The sequence below is a fragment of the Triturus cristatus genome, chromosome 5_1 (assembly GCF_964204655.1).
Source record: "Triturus cristatus chromosome 5_1, aTriCri1.1, whole genome shotgun sequence".
Taxonomy (NCBI): Eukaryota; Metazoa; Chordata; class Amphibia; order Caudata; family Salamandridae; genus Triturus; species Triturus cristatus.
The window spans coordinates 445,944,360-445,967,094 of NC_140587.1; the positions used below are offsets into that span (position 1 = coordinate 445,944,360).

The 22,735-nt window shown below is 44.9% G+C and overlaps 1 protein-coding gene across 2 annotated transcripts in view; it reads left to right on the forward strand.

Annotated features, from left to right (window-relative positions):
• Positions 1-22,735, forward strand: part of VIRMA (vir like m6A methyltransferase associated) — a 753,509-nt gene that overhangs the window by 213,766 nt on the left and 517,008 nt on the right. For both annotated transcript variants that reach the window (XM_085605246.1, XM_085605248.1), the window contains exon 8: positions 4,063-4,371. In XM_085605246.1, coding sequence (XP_085461372.1) covers positions 4,063-4,371 — 309 coding nt within the window. The remainder of the gene's footprint in view (positions 1-4,062; positions 4,372-22,735) is intronic.

Below are 22,735 nucleotides of genomic sequence, written 5' to 3' on the forward strand. Positions count from 1 at the left end.
ATAGACTGCCACATGATCCGAAAGGTGAAATGGGAGATACAAAATGCATTGTGTCGAGCTAACCAGTTTTTGACTGATCAGGATATAATCAATTCTCGACTGATGATGATACTTATAGTTGCGGAATGAAATTGCTCTTTGTTGCCCAAACTTTACTCTCCAGATATCTATGTATCCTAACTATTTCATATTATCGAGCAGAAAAGACCTGGTTCTAGATAAAGCTACAGCTCTACTAGACGGGGATTTATCCAATAAGGGATCTAAAACTATTTTGAAGTCTCCTGCTATGATAGTTGGCTCTGGAAACAGAAGCAGGTGGGAAAAGATAGTTTTTAAGACTGAAGGGTCATCACAATTAGGGCCGTAATATCCTACTATAGTAATAGGAGATCCAGCTACAATTACTGATACGATGACCCATCTACCACCTGAGTCCACCATCTTGGAGACTAATCTAGCTTTAACGGATTTCTTAAAAAAGATTGCTACACCCCTGATACGTGATGTTTGCGAGGTCGATAACCAAAGGTCAATCCATCTGTTCTTTTTAACTACTAAGCGCAGCTCGCTTTCCATCAAATGTGTCTCCTGGAGTATAATTACCTGCGCATCAGAATCACGTAAATATTGCATTATCTTATCCTTCCTTGAACTAGTTCGCAGGCTGTTAATATTCCAAGAGATAAACTTCAAATTACTCATAATAAAGAAATCCTCCCCCCATCAATATTGCCATCCTCATACTAAACAGAACCCGATAGCTACTCCTACTCTTCATAACTACACTTCTACTACTGTAACTACTGCTGTGACTATAAAAATAACTACCCTCCGAAAAATAAACTAAAGTAAGAACGAAAATGAGTAATTTTTTTGTTTTTACCCACTGCAACCCCCCCTGTGCCCTACATAACCCCTCCCATGGAAAACCCGTACCCTTACCCTACCTATCTGGAAAAATCCAGAAGGCAGTGCACCCCCTTGCTTGCTCCCATCCTTAATCAAATAAATCTGATTTCATACCAGAAAAATATGTACCAATACATGTATATACTACTACATATCTTTTCTCAAATTAGACTTTTTCTCACATTTCGAAAACAAAAGGCGAAAATATATATTTTTTTTTTCCTTCCTATGTTAACACTCAACTCTGTCCTGATGCCCCCTTGTCTTTCCCCATAATCATTAGGAGCTCATCTGCAGCCGGAACTGATGTTATATTGTGCATTTTATTTTTGTACATAATTTTTAATGCAGCGGGAAAAATTAACTGGGCTACTGCTCCAAAGCCTCTAAAAGCTTCTAATCTTCTACCAAATTCCCATTGTTTATCCAAGGTGGACCTAGAAAGGTCAGACCGAATCTGAAAGTTGTATCCCTTCCCATTCACAGATTTCTGCTTAAGGGCCAGATTGAGAATTGTCTCCTTAAGAGAATATGTGTGAAAGTTCACCAAGATCTTTCTTGGCTTAGTTCTTTGTGGATTTTTCTTAAAAGGCTCTCTGTGACTACGTTGAATGTCCAAAGTAAGTTCTTCCACTGATTGATCTAATCTTAAAGACTCTTTCAATAATAGGATGATGTATTTCTTTGTCTGAGCCTTCACTATCTTCTGGGACATTCAAAATACGGAGGTTGTTACGTCGCGCATGATTCTCCAGCATTTCCATCCTACCGGCCAACATCAAGTCCTCATTTTTAAGCTTTACTATGTCTGCCTTAGCATCATCTAGTTACAAGGACAGCTCTGTTACAGTGTTTTCCAGCGTGTCTGTTTTTGTAGTCAGACCACTGATCTTATTATCTAGGGATTCACAGAAACTTCTTATTTCCATCTGGTTAGCTGCTGATGTTTCGAATCCTTTTTTGATGTCCGCGGATAGAGATGCAAACATTTCCTGAAGAGAGTTAATTGATGATAGTAATGCACTGTCCTGAACCTCAGATCGGAGGTCTGAGAGAGCAGATATACAGATTTGAGGAGCCCCATATTGTGGAACTTCACTACTCTTGCTGGATGCTCCCTGTACAGAGTTAGAAAGAACTGCTGAAGATGTAGAAACAAGACCCAGGGCAGGAGATAGAAGAGGATACGGAAGCCCATTAGAAGACTCACTTATATTTAGAGATCCATTTGCTTCAACGTCCCCCTCCATCATCCGACCCTCAACGTCTAAAACAGCCTCTTCTGTAAGAACTTTGTTATTTTCCAGGACCGCAACTATGCCACCAGGTATATTCGCAGAATCCACAAGAGTCGCCCCGCATGAGTCTAGTGAGGCCATAGGAGTCAGCGCGTTTCCTGAGTGTTCTTTCCCAAGGTTTTGGTCTGTGAGATGTAAGACCTGCGGAACAACTTTAAAGTAAGATCGAAGAGACGGGGTTATTTTAGGACCTGTGTGGTTGGTTAGTTTGGGGTTAACAGCCCTAGCAGATTTGTTAGTATACGCTCTTTTAGCTTTAACCTGACCCGTTAAGAAAGACGAAACTTTCTTTTTACTCGCGAAGTTTAACTTTGGATTAGGTTGCTCGGGCTCTGTATTTAGAGCTGAATCAGGAGCAGTCTTACTTATCGCTGTTTCTATATTATTGCTCTTCTTCTTAGCCCCCTTACTCCCCTTAACCCTTTTATTGGTTAAACTAACCTTCCCCTTTACTTCCACAGAGCCCTCGACAAGTCCCACAGGTTCAGAACAATTCAAAGAGACGTCGGTCCCCCCCCCTCCCCCTGGAACCTCCTACCAGCGTTGTCGCCTTGTAGCTGTCTTGCTTCTCTCCACTCAGAATACTGGGACGAGCACCAGCCAAGACACCAGAAGAGACACCACGCAAGTCTCGAATGAGGCTGCGGATTTTTCTCCCTCGCCGCAGCTCCAGGGCATCCAGATTCCAATGCCACAAGCCTGCGGCAGCCCGCTGCAACTCGAAAGAAATGACACGAGGCTGTGAGGAACGCTGCGAGGAGGCTCGGACCGTTGAATCTGGGAAGCCACGTCCCGCCCCGTCAACACACATGGATCCAGGCACGGCGCGCACAGGAGGCGGAGATGCAAAGCGTGGGGGAAGCAAGGAAGCAAAATTAAAAATAACCAGCCCCCGAATACAAAAAATCGCTCAGGACCGGAGAAGGAGCCCTAACATCAGGAGCGAGTCAAAGCAAGTAGTCGACTCAGATTTCCAACCAAAAAAAAACAACCTCTGGACGGGAGCTCACGAGCGGAGCACCGCGGCAGCTCAGCACACTGCCGCCATGTTTTCCCTCTGCCAAGGTTGGGGCTAGTTTGCTTTGCTTCAGTAATGTTTGAATATCCAGTCTTTTGGTACTGTCTATGTTTAGGTCTAGTCAGTGGCAAATGTAGCAGAAAGAAGGGTGCAGAATATCTAGTTGGCTGAGATGTCTGCCACTATGCCATGGTTTGTTATTGGCCCTGGATGGAAAGCTAGACAACTCTGCCGGCTAACTCCATTCTCCTGTGTAGGTACAAATTGCCAGCACAGTACTCGTGGTATGGAGGAAAGCAAGAACCCATGCTATGGAGAATTTAACCAGGCTTGTTCCCCTGCACTTGTAAACAGCTGCTACTGTCAGTGTTTCAGAGCCTGATATGAGGGTGCAGTAAAGTAGAGTTACTCTGAGTTCACCTATTGCCCAACTGAGCCATTTCCAGTGTTGGAGAACATCAAGAAAATATGGAGAGCCTCGGGATCACTTGGGGAAAAATCACAACTATTGACAGACAACGTTGAGCACGTACAGTATTGTACATCTTTCCTTCCATCCAAATTCATGTCTTCCTCCATATTCACAGCACATTCTGAGTTTTCACTTTAATCTTGGTTTGTTTCAAAGACATTATTCAGAAGCTCAGAACACTGGGTTATTTTGCATTTTCAGGAGTGGTAGGTGTGAGTATGACATATTGTGATGCTTTCTTGCACCAGTAAAGAATATTATTGTTATAGTTATTCATTTTTTTCATAAAAATAAACTTGTATTTTCTGAATTTGCCGGCAGTCGAATGCTTTTTTTTCTGAAGATCTACATTATTCCTTTAGTTCCAGCACTTCCTTCAGTTGCTGGTGAAAAGCAAGAAGATGCTGATCCCAGAGAAGATTTCTTTGAACCCATTTCCCCAGACCGAACTTCTGTTCATCAAGAAGAGACATTCTCTGATGAAGGGGAGCCTGCAGAGGAGCCTGCAGAAGAAGGTGATGAAGAAGAGGATGGGGACATTGATGTTGAAGAGGAGGAAGAGGATGAGGAAGATGACGAGGAAGAGGAAGATGATGATGGAAATACTGTAGAAAGTATTCCAGAGGAGGAGGATGATGAAGAAGAAGGTGATGAGGAGGAGGAGGTTGAAGGTATGTCCTCTTTAATAATATATTGAGGTGAGGGGGACTGACTGCCACAGTGCATGGAACGTTCTCCCATGCATTGTGGTGCTCCGGAGGAGCCGTGGTCCAGTAGCTAAGTTGCAAACTTTAAACCTGGGCACCTGAGTATGAGTTCGGCCTTGGCACTTGATCTAAATTTGTGTGATTGTGGACAAATCATTTAACCTTCCTATGCCTAAAATGTAACTGTGAAATGCAAATGTAAATGTGTGAAATGTAATTGTCATTTTAAGAACTAATAATGTACAGTTGTCTGTTTTCCACCTAGCTGGGGTTGTGCTATATAAATATTGATGCATACATGACATTTTGGTGCTCTAGGTAAAAGTGACAGCTTCCCAATTGCCACTCACCCTTCCTCAGGAGTAAGGCTATTTTTCAACAATTTTTTTGCAATCTGACGTTCTTCAGCCTTTTATGTCGACCCCATAATGCAACTGTCTACTGTATTTGAAATGTACAGTAGCCCACGTTCTGCAACTTAATAAAGTAGACTGCGTAATGTACAACAGTCACTAAAGTAGATTGCTTGATGTTCAACAAGCTCTGACCAAGCCAGTAGGTTTTGCCTCTAGGTGTTGCCATCGTATACCTATTGGCTTTGAGAGGACTTTTTGCTATTGCTGTTAAACATTGGGAAATTGAAAAAATGGTTATTGCCAATGCTGAACAGGACTAGCAATAATAAAAAAAATTGTGATGTGTACCTGAACATCTGTTATAACGCTAAAATGGCTCTAGCACGATCACTTAAACATACACATGCACAGGAGTCAGAACGTGGCAGCTCTTACTTTTTGTTTTTATCTCTAATGTCCAAGTCTTAGGTGGCAGGCACCTGTGTTGGAGTTGTAAATTTACCAAATATTTAAAAGTGCACCAGTGCGCCCTAATTTTCCCTGGCAGTCATTGAAACAAAAAGAACCAAATGAAACTGACAAGAAAGGCAACCAATGGTATGCAGTGGGCCTACCCTGGTATTGGAAAACTAGAATCCTCATTACTCCCCAGAGTGTGTTCAGTTGGGCCATCTTGTGAACTTTTATTGCAGAAAAGGATCAAGACACTACTTGGTAAACAGCTCAGTAGTGTCTTGTGTAATGATTTTTCAACCTGGTTCATTTCCAGGGACTGGGCCCTCTCAGGTCTGCTTCCTATGTGCATATCTCTGTTCCAATCCGGTGGAGAAAACCAGTAAGGGCTTCACTGAGAAGGGCCGGTCTACAGGCCAAGAGGCATCTACAGGTGCTCACAATGCCTCTTGGCTGCGTTCCGAATCTGTCTGTTGTGTAGGTGAATTACATCTGAGTAGGTGAATATGCACCGAATAGACAATGCAATCCTTGCAAAAGCATTCAACTATCAAATGGCAGTAAGAGTTATTAGCAGACAAACAAGCTTAAGCCGGAGACACAACATGCACTAAATAGACAATGCTTCTTTACAAAAGCATTCAACTATCAAATGGCAGTAAGAGTTATTTGCGTACAAACAAGCTTGAGCCGGAGACGCAGTCTCTTCATGAGTAGCACACATGAAGTTAGAGTGCAATGTTTAATTCATGGAGTTCACACAAATTGTGCTTGTTTCCAGTTTTTTTTGTATGCACGGTTTTCGGCATGTAATAGTGGGAGAAAATTGTGCATTAAGGAGGATACCATACATTAAATCCCAATGCCAAGAATATTTCAACATGTTGTATCCCAGTGCTTAATTAAAAACTCCTATTAGACACGAGAACCGGACCCAGTACCATTTTACACTGCACTTGGAATGATGCATCAAGTAGGCCTCGTTGTACATGGCTTATGCCCTGTTTACAAACAGTGAGGCATACCTGTCTTAGGAATTCTCGCATTTCATTTTAGAATGTCTCAGAAACTTCTGAATTGCTCAGTTTGGAACCTACTGGCACCATTAAATCTCTATATCGACCATATGTACCATCATCTCCATTATAGGAAATTGTGTAACTTGAACCTCAGCCTAAACTCACACTATTTTCTTGCAATTCTTTTCTGACCACACTTCTCCTGCCTAATAACTCATAAAGACATTTAACTACTCCCAATCTTTGTGTTGCCCTTTGCCCTTGGACTGTGCCTTTATCCCTCTTACTGTCTATGTGCCTTACCCCCACCACCATCAGCATCCCACAAGTCTAATTTCACAGTGACCTCACCTTACAGCATATCTCTTTTGAGAACTTTAATGCCCCCTACTTAGTGCTCTAGATTTTCTTTTTTTATCTATTTTTATTCAATCGGTTACATATAAGTTAATTCACTCATTTTCAGTACATTTTTGTTAATTAATACAGTTTGCAGTCTTCAAGTCCTCTTTACAGGTTTGTGTACACCCTAGGAGACGTAGCCTATTGTTTGCTCTCGTGGATAGTCATGGTGGCAGGGGAACTGTGTCGGTGTGGTTCTCCAAGTGTGTTTATTGACTCTTTGTAATTCATTTATAGCAACATAACGAATAACCAAGTAACAAACTTTTCCCTGACGGCTAAGAAAGGGTGTGGTTCACGCTGTTTTCAGGTGCTTCAAGTGTTGCCTTTTTCTTAACTGCAATATGTAGGGATTTCATCTTTGAAGTGAAGTATACTTGTTATGAAATATGTATAGCAAGGATTTCAATTAATGCGTGTGTGGGTTGTTTTAATGTACGTCCAGCTCACTCACCACTTTTCTGCTCTCTTACCCAATTGACAATCAAGTGATTTTAGCTCAGCGATGACCTAGACCCCACTTGTTCAGGGGACTGGGTGTCCTCTTTTTTAGTCTTCCAGTGCAACACACAGTTCATCCCGTTCTCTGGCAGCAGGGAATTTGAGTAGGCCTCAGGCTTCCTCCCAGTGTTATGCTGTACTTTAGCTCTTCACAAAGCCCTTGGCTGCCACCTTCCATTATTTTATGTGTGGACCAGTTTGTGATTTCAATGTCGTTTTGATGGCCTGTTTAGCTAGTATTGACAACAAATCGGCAAATATAACAAAGTGGGTAGGGATCCTGGCAATCTAACACCCAGCTCGCTCAGATGCATTATAGTGCATGCAGTGCATGACAACACTTCAGTTAAAAGTCTCTTGTTTTCACTATGATCGGTGCAGCCAGTGCTGTGTATCACTAGGCACGTGTTTCAGGGTTATGGTCCTTCAGTAGAGAGTAACACTTAATTTTAAGGGTGCTGACCATGCTTCTCATAGTTTTCTCGAGTCTCTTTATCACTCCCTGAGTGCAAGTGCATCCACCAGAGCTAGTCAGCTCACCCGCACAAAGGAGCCTAATCAAACAAAGTGGATAGAGAGTACACTGCCTGACATCCAAGCACCTAGTTCTGCCTGAAATCCCAGCACCCAGTTTGCTTAAATGTAGTATGGTAAATGTGATGCATGATAACACTTACTTCAATTAAAAGTATTTTGTTTTTAGCATGGTCGGCAAAAATAGTTCCCATCTTGCCTGTCTGTGGACGAGATGTGAGGCCAATCAAGCATGTTTGTGGCGTGGTGTAAGAATCCCTCCCAAAGGTGATAACTTGTCAATCCCACATCATATGGTAAATGCGTGCTGGATCCGTGTGACAACAGGGGCAACTGGCCGCAGCGGCGGGTTGCAGCTTATTAATCGGGTGAGGGGACATAAACGCTCTGTGTAATTGGTAAAATTGTATCTGTTGGAGTCGTACGTTACAAAAAAAAATGTTTGTGGTTTTCTAGGATTCTTTCCCAGCCCTTAGCACCAAGGTTGTGATGGAGATTGTGTAATGGGGGAATACCCTATGAAGGTACGTATTGGTGGAGCCATGTGACAAGTGTGCGACCTGTTCCCCTACCAAAAAGAGCCTGCATATATCCATGCAGGGGCAGTTCAGAGGTCGTGACGTGCCAGGTGTCGGATATCATGCCAACAATTGCCTTTTGAAGCAGGAATTTGCCTAAAGATATTCCGGAGTTAGTTGAGAGGACATATGAAAGGATCAGGACCCTGTTCTGGAACAGGTACCCTGCCGTGATGAGCCAGGCCTCCTCTCATCATTTTAATGCTAAACTGGCTTTCACTGGTAGTTGGCTAAATATCAGTGAGAGTGGCATATTAGTAGCGTATGTCGCGATGTCTGCTGCCCTACTTGTGATTCTCCTGTAGCAATATTGTGCTAATAGCAGGAGATGGGGTGAATCTTTCTGCAACCTAGTTGCCCGGAGTGTTATCTGTGACAACTGTTCCAGTTTATCAGGCCTGCATGTAGGGCCCAGTTCGGCCAACTGTAGGCCAGCCAACCATCTCGACAACCATTGAGTTTGCACTGCCAGGTAATAGAACTAAGTTTGGTACTCCTAGGCACCCGCGCTATGTTGGTCGTTTTATAGTGGTTAGGGCCAATCTGGGTCGGGTATGTTTCTAAAACAGGTCCTGTGGCACTCTCCATTTTATTTTAAATGTTTCAAGGGTAATATCTAAGGCACATATGAGTACTAATAGAGGAGCTCAGGTAGTATTATCGTTTTAGTCAAAGCAGTTCTTCCTGCCACTGTTAGAGGGAGGGTACAGCAAAAGGTGATTTCTGAATGGAGGGAGCGGACTGTTCTACCTATATTTCCCTCTTTTGTGTCTGTCGGGAGAGTATAATCTACTCTAATTCACCTATGGAACGCATCGCTGAAGGAACCGCCAGCTAAAGGAGTCTAATGGTTTCTCCAGATTTATTGATAGTACAGCTGCTCCAGGCAAAGCAGCAGAGGCTGATTAGGCTATAAGAAATAAAAAACATTTAATATTTTGAGAGGTCTGCTGACAAATCTTTGCAGGGTTTTCTTGACTTGAGGAGTATACCTACCAGCAATTCCTGTGTTGTAGTATGGAACACCCTCCATTCACAGGCTTTGTTATAGAGCTCGACCAGCCTGGGTGCTAATTTATCCACAAGGGTCATATAGAATTACAGTGGAAGACCATCGGCCCCTCGGACCTTCCCTCAGGCCAATAAGGATATTGTTTCTTTAACTTCTATGGGGAGATAGCTGTCCTTGATCTGTTCTATCATAAGTTGAGATAATTGCCTACGCTAGACTCTGGGCACTCATGTGTGTTGGTGCAGAGCTTTTTTAATATGTGAGGCATACTTTTTTAATCCTTTCCTGGGACTGTTGCAGCGTCCCGTCCACGTCCACATCCTTCGTCTGAGTGAAACCTCTTATATCCGGATTAACCAGCCATGCCAATAGTCTCCCTGACTTGTCACCTTCCTTGTAGGCCAAATAGACTGTGTGGTCTAAGCAGAGTTGTCACTCAACCAGTGAAGCATGTTTTGCAGAGTGAATATTTTCTGGATTCACATGCTGTACATTATTCCGGCATCCAATGGTTGGGTCCGGAATTGTTGTATTTCTTCTTTTTTTTTTTGTTTCGTTATTGGTAAGCGTCAACATACCACCATATCTGGATCGATACGGAAGGAGCTCTAGAGATTTGGAGAGAGGAATCGACGAAAATAGGTGAAACTTATACAAAACAGCGATAAAAGTCTTATCAACGTACAGGACTACTATCTGACGAGCCGAGTGCGACGAAAAGGGGAAAGTACGGGATTTCGACGAAACGAAGAATGCGCATGCAGGGGGCTGCCTGTGCGCAGTAATGCACAAGACACCTTTCACATTCTGCAAGAATTGTCATCATAAGTACACTCAAAGATCAGCAGCCAGTCTGCAACCTTTGCCTGCCGCTGGATCATCGAAGTGAAGTCTACAACGCGTGCTTGGCCTTCACCCCAAAAACCTTGAGGGTACAAGAGAGAGCGAGAAGGGCCAGGGGTCAACACAGTCGCTTCAAGATCTGGACCTTTCCAGCAAAGAGGAGGACAATGTCACCGACGGCCCTGAAATTGACGAGGACACAGATGTCCCAGTCATAGAGGTCGAGAAGAAGACTTCGAAGGAAGTAAGAGCGCCGTCGACCTCAAAAAGACATGATGAAAAAATGTCTCAAAGACCTCGAAAGGAGCCTCAGCGTCGAAACAGTCGACGACCGCAGCGGCCTCCAAAGAGAAACAATCCATCAGATACTTAGACAAGGACTCTGTGACGGCGATAAACCCTCGAAAAATCGAAGACGTAGAAACACGGTCACGAAAAAAACGCCTCAACGTCAAAATGAGAGAGGCCGAAACAGTCTTTGATGACCGTGTCAGCGTCGTCAAGCACGAAGAGAAAGCTGGAGGGTCTCGATGCCGAAACACACACGTCGGAGATCAAGAAAAAGAAAAAAAGGCTACCGGCAGAGATGGCGAATATTTTGCAACGCAAAAAGGAATTCGACAACAGCTTGAAGCAATTCAAGATACCGCCAAAAACATCGATTGAAGCAGAGAAATCGGTCGAGGAATTGCAGCCATCAACGGCTCCCAAACCGCTCGATGAAGAAGAGGAATTCTTCGAGGTCGAGGAAGGTGACGTTGAGGCACTTACGTATGAGGGCTCGGTGACCTCAGAGGCTCAAGACCTACAAAGGCAGGATCTTAACGCCGAATCACCAGAAGAGGCGGTAGGCACATATCCTTCGAGGTCTTCACCACCAGATGATATTGAGAAGTTCAACCAAGTCATAAAAAGTGCAGCAGACACATATGGAGTGCAACTTGAAGAGGAAAAGCCACAATCATGCTTTCTACTAGAAACTTTACTGCCTTAACAATCAAGGAGCCGGTTTCTACACATGATACCAAGTGTACTGGATCAAGGGAAAGAGGCATTTAAAGAGCCTGTCACTTACAAGACTGTCACACTAAGAGGTGAGAAGAAATACAAACATTCTTCAAAAGACCCACTGTACATCAAACGGTTGGTGCCAGCTGACTCAGACATGGAGAGCAAGAGGATGGACCTTATGGGGGGAAAAGTATAGAGGAGTGCAGCAATTCAGTGGCACATTGCAAACTCAAATGCATTGATAAACAGGCATGCATGTCAGCATTGGGAAGACGTAGGAGAACTACTAAAGCACCTACCTGAACAGTTCCAAAGAAGGGTAAACCCATTAGTGGGAGAGGTAAAGAACATGGCAAACACATGTTTAAAATCTGCCCTAGACGCTGCTGACACATCTAGCAGACAGATGATTGGCATCACCAAGAGAATATCCGGTTTCAAGCCAGACGTGCAGAATAACATACTAAACTCCCAGTTCAATGGGTAACAGCTGTTTGGTAGCGTTGTAGATGAAAAGCTGAATCAACTGAAAAAAGACAATGAAACAGCAAGGTCTATGGGCGCACTACAATTTAGAGGCATGCGTAGAGACACACCCTCAAGGAGACCAGCAGGCAGAGGTAACCATCAACCCACAGCCTCGCACCAAACATACCAGTAAACCTACCAAGGGGTCAGTGGCGGCTGGTGACATTTAAAAGTGGTAGGGCGTGAAAGTTACGGCGTGAGTGTTACATCTCGAGCAAGTCTGACTTACATAAAGGTATTTTAGGGGGTAGGCGGGTTCTCCCCAAAGAGAACATTTTGAAAAAAAGAGTGGACAAATGGAGCATTAATTGTTCCAGGACCACTGCAGACTTCATGGGAGACCAGATTGACAGAGTCAGACATGATGCAGTTAGTTACCGTCAGCATCCTCAGGCCCAAAATTAAATCTGCACATGGCAGAAGGCAGGGAAAATAATTATTAGCAAGCAAAAGAAACACCTCTGCAAAGCGAGAATTTATCACTGCCCTTCCAAGCTATTCTGTCTGTATCCAAATAAAACAGTGTGCATACACTGCACAGTTGAGTCGATTTGTGTTTGGTGCACTGTAGTCAGACTGTCACCCACCTCAAGGCCAAGCAAGAAGAGAACACTGCAAAAACAAAACCACTATAGACCTGCATGTAGAACCACAAGAAGCAGAATGCAAAAGGTGAACACGGTAAAGGATGCGCTGGCTAAGAATGACTCAAAATCATTGAAACTTTACAGTCACTTCATGAACATTTGAAACTGGGCGGCAGCCATTGGTAGTCCACGCATTTTGCAAGTCTAGAAATGCCAAAAGTGGCAGAATATTGCACTATGTTGAATATTTACATAGATACAACCTGAAGCATTTCCCTCACACACTGAAAGCTAGATACACAGTCAAACTAATTGGTTTAAACGTGCCTACCTTGCACCGTCTACACCTCATCACAGCACAGAGCTACCGGTTCTTGCTTGCAGTGATAATGACGCACTTCATTATTCAGCTAATGCAGTCATAAAAATCCGAAGCAATGCTTTCCAAAATGTAAACAAAAAAGCAGAATGTACTTTCTGCAGTCGCACCTAACACACAGTATAAAATGCCTCATTAGGCAGGGGAATATGCGCGGCTGCCCTGGAAATCCTCAGGGTAAACAGTGCGCAAGCACCCCCATGTATTTCTGATATTATTTACAGATATCCTTGTGCCGGCGAGTACCCCGTTTTGCTGTGGGCAGACCCCAGCTAGGGCTCAGTGACAGATCTCTTCCCTTAGACAGCACGCACCTGAGGCCTCTGAAGTACCCCTTACATAAAGGGGCGGGGTGAGGTCGCATCAGTATGCCCCCATCCTTACCTCCACAGCTCCCCGTGTATGCACCTTCTATGCATTTACATCTTGGTCTGACCCCACAGAATGCCGCTTTGCTCTGAAAACATGGACAAATTTAATATCTGACAAACTCGAGCGCCTCGAAGCAGAGACCTTTAGACAAGCCGTGTATTAAGAAAAAACAGATATAAAGTACCTTTTACGGATTGCACCTTACTTCATAGAACAAGTGCAGCACGTATTTTGAAGCCTGCATCTGTGCTCGGGATTTTCCACTACAGCCACGACATAAAAGGGCCTATTGAGGTTCTATTTATTTTAGGGTGAGCTTCTCAGAATGGCTAGTACGTGTCCCACTGATTTAACCTATTTATTTTCACCAGAATCTAAGAAAGTTATATTCTGATACAATACGTGCAGATCTAATGGAATAGTATGGTTTTGCATCTGCTGCGTAGCCCTATGAAATTATGGATTTGCGGTTATTTTACCAGATGCCGCCATCCTTTGCTGCATTATGCATAATGTACCTACTTGGTTTGTCCGGGGAAAAGGCCTTCGTCTGCGGTATGAAAATATCCTCACATTTCAATGCGCTTTAAACAAAGTGGAAAGAATGATTCCTTTGTCCTGAAAAATGCATTTTATTATTCATGCAAATGTATCTATCCTGCAGACACTGTTCTCAAAGCAGCAGTTATAACAAAAAGGCTCACAACATTTACAAAAAGCCCAAACATTTTTCTTATCTTTGTAAGGAGTATATCTAATTATAACAGAGCACACAAAGAACCCTTCATGAAGTTCAAAGGAAGTCAGAGACCGTCGGTCCGTATAAAATGTTGTCGCCAGGCAGTTATTAGTTGCTTTAATCCAAAGGACCCACTTTTGAACAATAGTTTTGTAAATTGTCTGTCGTCGGCAGAAAGGAAGCCTAGAATAAGCGGAGAGGCTCTAAACAGCTTTTTAAGGAATAACCAATGTGCGCGAAGGCGATTTCTATTTTAGCGCGATGGCAATCTTTATTTTAAAAATAATGATTTTAAGTAACCCATCATTAATAAAATGTACCAAGTACGTAGATTTTTCGGTGTGCTTTATTTTTGGGTGTTCTTTTATGTTTTCCATTTCCATCATTACTGATGTGTGCGCGGCCAGTCAGCACCCAGGGTCGTCTCTAGTGTGCGACAACAGCCGGGGGCCAACACGCGCTTCGTCCTATGGACCTTTTCAAAGCAAATACAGAGAAATTTACTAATATATGTTTTACAATACATTAACAACATGTTACAAAGATTCATGATTGAGGAATGAGTTGTCCCGCAAGTACCATGGAAACGAAAGGGGGCACCGATGAGACAAAACAGTGAAAAGTGCTGCTATAACCAGTCGCGGGTCGCGCAGGGGGGGGGAATGATATATATATTTTTTTAAAACGTCCCTCACAGCCGGACCACGCCATTCTTTGCAAGTAGTACTCACTCACTGTTTTTCAGTCTCGGACCGGTTGAAGGAAGCTGGTTCGAGGAAGGAGGGAAATGGAACTCAGCGCAGGAAGCAGTACCTGAAATCCCGCCTCTTGTCAGGTGACTCTGTATCAAAGTCATCCAGTCAGGGGAGGAGGCGGGATCTTGGAACTAGAAGAATGTTCTCTGAGCTGAGCTACGTGACTACGTCAGATCAGGGCGAGCCGAAAATCCGACCGAAGTCCTGGAAAACCAGCTGCTTCAGGTAGCGCCTGCTTGCCCTCACCACTGCCTCACAGACACACTCTGCACATGCATGACTTGGGCGTTATTGAAATCGAACGAACGTCCACCACACGTCATGCGCAGGGTGTGTGTGTGTTTGTACAACAAGGCTGGGCTGCACTGCAGTGCTAACACTGTTTCAAGCTGTCTGTCTTAGTGTCTTGTCTTCCTCCCTCCGACCCCGATCCTCGTCCGTCCGGAGGCTGGTGGGGCAACGCCCCATTCGCCCCTATGCACCAGCCGCCCCTGCAAGGGGTAAGCCAGGGTCAGCAACAAGGGCAGAAGCATAATTGTCAGTTCCAACAGGAAAGACAATCCTTTTGAGGGCGCCCGAGGGGAAAAGAGCAAACACAACCAGGAGGACCGCAGACCACAGCAAAGTGACTGCATTACAAAAGTGGGCCACTCACCAAAAATATCACTGCTGTTGGCCCCCAAGGACACCATCAGAAAAAAGACTTAATCCTTTAAACAAGCAGCTCCTCCAACATACTGCACCAGTAGGAGGCAGGTTAAAATACTTCTTCCATAAAGGGAGGTGATATCACTTCAGACAAATGGATATTAAACATAATACAGTACGGTTACTGCATGGAACTGACAAAGCAACCTCCAAACAAAAAACCAAACGAAAAAAAACATTCAGAAAAATAATTATCCCAATACTCCAGGAGGTGCAAGAACTTCAATCCAAAGAGGCCATAGAACAGGTACCACAAGGGGAAAGGAACTACTGCATTTACTCTACGTACTTCCTAATTCCAAAAGTAGACGGAAGTTTGCATCCAAAACTAGGCCTAAGGTTTCTCAACAAATTCATAAAAACACAAAGATTCAAAACGACAATGTTACAAGAGGTGATACCTCAGTTGGCAAAAGCAGACTACATGGCAACCATAGACTTAAAGGATGCATACTTGTACATTCAAATGAACCGCAAACTCAAAAATCTATTAAGATTTGTGGTCAACAAAACACACTACCGATTCAAAGTGCTAGCATTCGGCCTAAAATCAGCACCAAGAGTTTTCACAAAAGGCTTAGCAGCAGTAGCCGCACATCTAAGAAGACAGGGGATTCATGTATACCCATACCTGGACGACTGGTTAAGAAGAGCAAGCTCATACAGTCTCTGCAAACAGCATATACAACAAGTGATAGAGACAGTGGTTCAACTCGGATTTTCAATACACTGGAACAAGTAGTCACCAGAGCCAGAACAACAGAAGGTGTTCTTAGGAGCACAGATCAACACTATAGTAGGGAAGGTGTTCCCAAGTGAGAAGAGAACATTGGTATTGCTGCAGGAGACACATCTGTACCACAAGGGGCAAGCTCTGACAGTGAGGACAGTGGGGAAAATTCTATGAATGATGGCTTCTGCATTCATTTAATCCCTAACATCCACTTGCACTGAGGCCGTTCCAGGAATGACTTCAAGAGCAATGGTCACAAGCAACAGGGAGTTGGGAGGATCTAGTGGTTGTCACACAAACACTGCACGGGGAAGACTTTTCACACAACTGGTAACCATAACAACAGATGCTTCCCAGATAGGATGGGGAGCACATATGAATGGCCTCAAAGTAAGAGAATTATGGACACAGGAGGATGCTGTAAAATACATCAACTTCCTGGAGCTAAAAACGGTGTCCCTAGCCTTAAAAGCCTTTCAGAGCGAGCTTTACGGAAAGAAAGTGTTAATACAAACTAGCAACACAGCCACCATGTTTTACATAAACAAGCAAGGAGGAACACAGTTTTTAGCACCCTTAACGCTAGCTCAACAACTATGGAAATGGGCAATCCCAAAGAGCTTAGACATAACTGCAGTACTCTTGCCAGGAAAGGACAATGTAAAGGGAGACAAACTGAGCAGACAGACGTCAGCATCCCACAAATGGGAACTGAATCAATCAGAACTACACAAAATATTCAGGAAATGGGGGACTCCACAAATCAACCTATTTGCAAATCACCACAATGCAAAATGGCAACACTTGCAAGCAGTCCCTAGGGAATGCCCTATGGCTAGGTTCGTCAGGGATATTTGCTTATGCTTTTCCCCAATACCACTTCATCACAAAGTGATCAAAAATTGCAAGATCAGCCACATGGCAATGATTCTCATTGAACCACAGTGGGCCAGACAAACCTGGTTCTTATAGAGAACAGGGATAATACAGGGAACAGTGCACAGGCTTCCAAAAAGAAAAGACCTATCAACAATGCAAAACGGAAAGGTACTTCACCCAGCACCGACAGCCTAAGCCTGGCTGCATGGCTCCTGAGGACTTAGAATTTGCACACCTCAAACTGCCAGAAAGTACAATGAGAAGCAAGAAAAACAACTACAAAAAAAGTTACACAACAAAATGAAAGAGATACTCCCAATGGTGCCTTAAAGAAAACCTCTCAAAGAGGATCACAAGGGAAAAGACAGTTCTAAAATACCGGACGCATTTACTACAAAGTAATCTAAGCTACACATCATTAAAGGTACACTTAGCAGCAATTGTAGCCTATACAAGAGGAGAAACTGGAAAGAGTTTTTTCACTTCTCACGTAGTCAAAAGGTTCCTCGAAGAGGCAACATGAATAGCACCTCCAAAAAGGGTACCAGAACCCACATGGAACTTAAATATAGTACAGGCTCAGATGATGAAGGCACCATTCGAGCCACTACACTAACAACACCACAAATGCTCACGCTAAAAACAGCATTTTTAGTAGCAATTTAATCTCTATGTCAAGTTAGTGAATTACTAAAACTGCAGGAACCCTACTTCCAAATACATAATGACAGAATTTTCATGAGAACAGATCCACACTTTATGCCAAAGGTGGTATCAAAATTCCATATAAACCAAACTATACAGATTTCAAGTTTCTTCCAAAATCCAAAAACACAGGCATAAAAAGCTTTGCACACTCTTGACGCTAGAATAGCAGTCCTGTATTACATGGAAAGGACAAAAGAATACAGGAAAACAAAGCAATTCTTTGTATCTTTGCTTCCTAGGACGCCCTTGTACCAAGAACACCATCGTACGATGGATTGCTCAAGCCATACAATTATGCCACAGACAAGCTATACAGATTTTACAAGGAGCACCAAGGGCTCACTCAAAAAGGAAGAAAAGAGCAACAGTCACATTTCTAGAAAATACTCCAATTCAAGACATTTGCTTAGCTGCAACATAGTCTTCAGTGCACATGTTCACAAAAACATTATTGTGTGGACATTCAGATTAATAAACAAGCACAAGTAGGACAAAAGGTATAACAACATATATTTTCAAACAAGCTCTCATCTTCCACCCAGCCGCCAAAAAACTAGCAAACCGCTACAAAATCTATGTACAGCATGTGAATCCAGAAAAGATTCACGCTACAAAACGTGTAGTTTCTTACCTGTCGGTGTAGTTTTGCAGCTTGAAGAATTTTCTGGATTCACTAGGGAACCCACCCTCCTCCACCAGAAAGATGAGACAGGAGAAAGATGGCGGCCAAAGGTGGGAGCTTCTGGAGGAAGCACGTTGACGTCACATGAGGGCAACAAACGGTGGTATGTCGACGCCCACCAACAACAAAAAGAAGAACTGCAACAATTCCGGACCAACCAAGGTAGAATAATGCACAGTATGTGAATCCAGAAAAATCTTCAAGCTTCGAAACTACACCGACCAGTAAGAAACTATATGTTTTTTGCTAGCCTCTGGTAACAGTACCAGACTTTTTAACCTCTACCGCTCTTTTTTCCAGCTCCTGGAGCTGCTTATCAAGTGCATCCAATTGCTGGCAAATTTGTGCCCTCCCCCCCCCCCCCCCCCCCCCATTGCCCCCTCCCCCCCCATTGCATCCTCCCCCCCCCATTGCATCCTCCCCCCCCCCCCATTGCATCCTCCCCCCCCCCCCCATTGCATCCTCCCCCCCTGATGTGTGCATGCAATCTTTCTGAAGTCTGACTTTAAAGGCCTCCCAGAACATAAAGGGGTAATGTGAGCCCACACTGTCTTCAAAGAAATGCTCTGTGAATTCCCAGACAGATTCACAGAAAGCTGGATGTTCTAGCTTTTTCCTTTAGAGTTTGTATGTAGGTATGGGAGTTCTGCTTCTACAATCAAATGAAGAGGAATGGAATGACCCAAACCTGCATGACGCACTGCTGTAGACTGAAATAGTCTCAAACAAATTTTAATTTTTACCCAAATTATTTGAACACAAAATGTACATCAAGTAATATCCTATGGGATTATCATAGTAAATCACAATCTAACAAAATTGTTGAACAGAAGTGAGAAATCTGAATTTTTACAGAGATATTTTCTCCTGGAAGTCCTGTTAATACACAAGCAACAAACGTACATAAAGAAAACATAATCTACTTTGCGCAAAAAATCCCAATGCATTTCGGGTTTTTAAACCCTTCTTCAGGGGAAAGCATGATCAAGAGGAATTCAATAGGTCCACCGTAATGAAAACTACAACAGAACAGAAAGTAACATTATGTTCATATGTTTGTTACATTTGAGAATCCTAATTAGGATTTGCACTCTAAGGTTAAATAAAGTGAATAAGTGAAGGAAAGAACAGCATGTGGGTGAATTTCTAAAATACGTTTCATGGTGTCGCTAACGTATCAATCAAGTTCGAGGCATGTGGGCTGCTGAATTCATATCTGTGCATAGATCGCCGCCTAGTGTTGGGTCCGGATGTTTGCACGTTGTTGTCCTGGAAGAGTCTTCGAAGTATCCTGAGATAGGTGACTCCTCCCCTGGACCACAGTGCGCATGGGCATCCTCTCCATCCTCAGATTGTTTTTTTTCCGCCATTGGGTTCGGATGTGCTTATCTCGACTCAAGTTAGGAAAAACTTTTTTCAGGCCAAAAGGCCTGTAGTTCGCGTCGGTACTGTTCCCGATCGGTATCGACAGTTACTTGTTAGTTTATTAACTTCTGAAACAACTTTTTCGCATCGACCATCGACACCATCGACGATGGAATCGAGGACACCATTCAAGCGGTGTCCTGTTTGCAATGCGAAATATCCCCATGTCGACGTCCACCCGGTGTGCAACAAATGCCTTTCACCGGATCACGACGAATCCACATGTATGGCCTGTGCCCGATTCCGATCCGAGAAGACTCTTCGGAATCGACGAGCAGCGAGACTTGAAGCGCAGCAAGCGGCACCGGCCCCAACCAACATCTTCAGCGCCGAGGACGAAGATGTGGAAGGTGTGGAGAACCTGCCCTCCAGCCCCGCTTCCGAACACGATTCCGGATCGGAAGACATCGAAGAACAACTCTTTCACAGAGATGAAGACGACACCGAGGTAGGAGACTACGATAAGGCCTTAGGGGCCGAAGAAAGTGGCTCCGGTGACGAGCAAGGCCTACCCGTACAGACGGAGGATATCCCGGTGCTTCAGTCTATGGCTCCGGTCGAGGGATCGCCTTCGGGCCTTACCCAAGACCTATCCCGCAGTTCTTCGGCCCCGCCCTCGGGCCCGGCCTCGGACACTCAGCGACAGCCATTAAGACCCACAACGGCTGGTTTCCCTTCCTCGAAACCGAAACCAAAAGTCGTGTCGGTTCCACAGAAACCGAAACTGAAAGTGAAACTGGTCGGCTCGAAGCCCACTACACCTTCGACGCCAGCAAAACCCATCGGCACCGACCGCACCAAACGGGACTTCGGTGCCGAACTCGCAGCAGCAGACGTCGGCGCCGACACACGGAAAAAGGCCATCGGTACCGACAAACCGCCTCGGCACCCGGCACCGAAACAATCGGCTCCGGCCACGAAGGTCAAAATGGCCACTGCGTCGCACACCACTTCGAAAGCAGCACCTAAGGCCCAATCATCGACGCCGTCGACGGCTACAGCCTCTCCTCGACTCGATGACCCCGTGGCCACAAAGAAGCCCACGCCTGCCTCTACAGAACCGCTCGGCGCCAAACCACCGTCGGCGCTCCAGGTGCGACAAGTTGCAGAGTCCTTGCAACGCATCAAAGAAAAGGCAGCCCTCCAGGACACGTCGGGCCCGAGCCGAAAAGAGCTCATAAAGCTTCTCCAGCAACACCCCATATCACTTTTGGCCTGCCACCATCCACGGCGCCAAAAATGTTTGAAATAAGAACTCGTGTCACCCAAACTAGGATCACACCTGCCGAACGCTCTCCTACGGAGACGTCACCATCCCACATCATCGATGCCGACACCTGCAGAATTATGCTCCACAAGCGGAGAATATCTTCCGAACACGCTTTGGACTCCTACCGGATCCCGCTAAAGAAGAAGCTACCAGCAGATTCGGAACCAGTTCTTTACGAACGTCTCCATACCTCCTACCCAGATCCACAGTCCTTCTCTCCGACACACTCCGAAACCGACGTTTTGGAGGACTATATGGGTGACGACGTCCCCTACCCAAGAGAGATGGACCCTGAGGGCCAACAGGACCCTGACCAGGCTTGGGATGACCCTGTAGACACAGGCGCACCTATGGATACACAGGACACGCAGCTCTATGGCGCAAAAACGTCTCCCACAGAGGACACTGCCGCATTCAACGCCCTAATTGAACGTGCTGCGGAAAATCATGGTGTGCAACTCCACTCTGACACTATCGAGGACGATTTTCTTATGGATACTTTCGCATCCTCAGAAAGGAATATCAAAACTCTACCCATGTTGAAAGGTGTCCTCAAACCAGCAAAGGACATTTTCAAAGAACCCACCAGGGCAAGAGTGATAAACCCCAGGATCGCCAAGAAACATAGGTCGGCGCCTGGGGACCCTACGTACATTAGAGGCCAGTTGCCTCTGGATTCCATCGTAGTCGCAAATGCCCGCAAACGGGCGCACTCGCAAACAACTGGGGATGCTCCTCCCCCGGACAAAGAGTCCAAGGTGCTAGAGACCTCCGGCAAACGGGTTGCAGCCCAGGCAGCTAACATATGGCGTATTGCCAATACACAGGCGCTCCTAGCTCGCTACGATCGCGCACACTATGACACATTAGAAACCCTACTCCAACATCTCCCTGACCAATACAAAGAGGGAGCAGAGATCCTCATCAGGGAGGAACAACTCCTCACAAACGCATCCATTAAGTGTGCACTGGATGCCGCAGATAAAGCTGCCAGAGCAATAAACACCAGCGTCATGCTACGACGACACGCCTGGTTACGAATCTCCGGATTCAAACCTGAGGTTCAAAATAACATCCTCAATCAGCCGGTCAACCACGACTACTTATTCGGGCCAGAAGTTGACGCCAACCTAGAGAAAATAAAAAAGGACACAGACACTGCAAAGTCCATGGGGGCTCTCCAAACACAGACCTTTCGGAGTGGCTCCTTTCGTCGCCCCGGGAATAGAGGAGCAGGCAGAGGACAGAGGTCACAGCAAACCTACAACAAGGGCAACACACAAAGTACCTACGATAAAAACACCCGGGTGGGTATCGTGGCTCCAGCACAAATGGCAGAGGACGCGGATACGGCAATACCAGGTCCTCCCCCAAGAACAAACAGTGACGCCCTCTCCCTTCTTCCCGACCACATAACACCTGTTGGGGGAAGGCTACAAAGGTTCCTGTCCACGTGGAACACCATCACCACGGACAGGTGGGTCAAAGATATTATCAAACACGGTTACTGCCTAGAATTAACCTCCACTCCACCCACAATACCACCAAAACACCGTCCTATGTCCTCAGAGCACTTAGCGCTATTACAGCAGGAAGTGCTAAGTATGCTGGAAAAAGGCGCAATAGAGGTCGTACCCGTCCACGAGCAAGGCACGGGGTGTACTCCCTGTACTTCTTAATACCAAAAAAGGACGGGTCACTCAGACCTATACTAGACCTGAGACCCCTCAACCGCTACATTCTCTCAGAGCATTTCCACATGCTCACCCTACAACAAGTCCTCCCGCTGCTCAAACAGGGAGACTTCCTGGCCACGCTAGATCTCAAAGACGCGTATTTCCACATACCCATTCA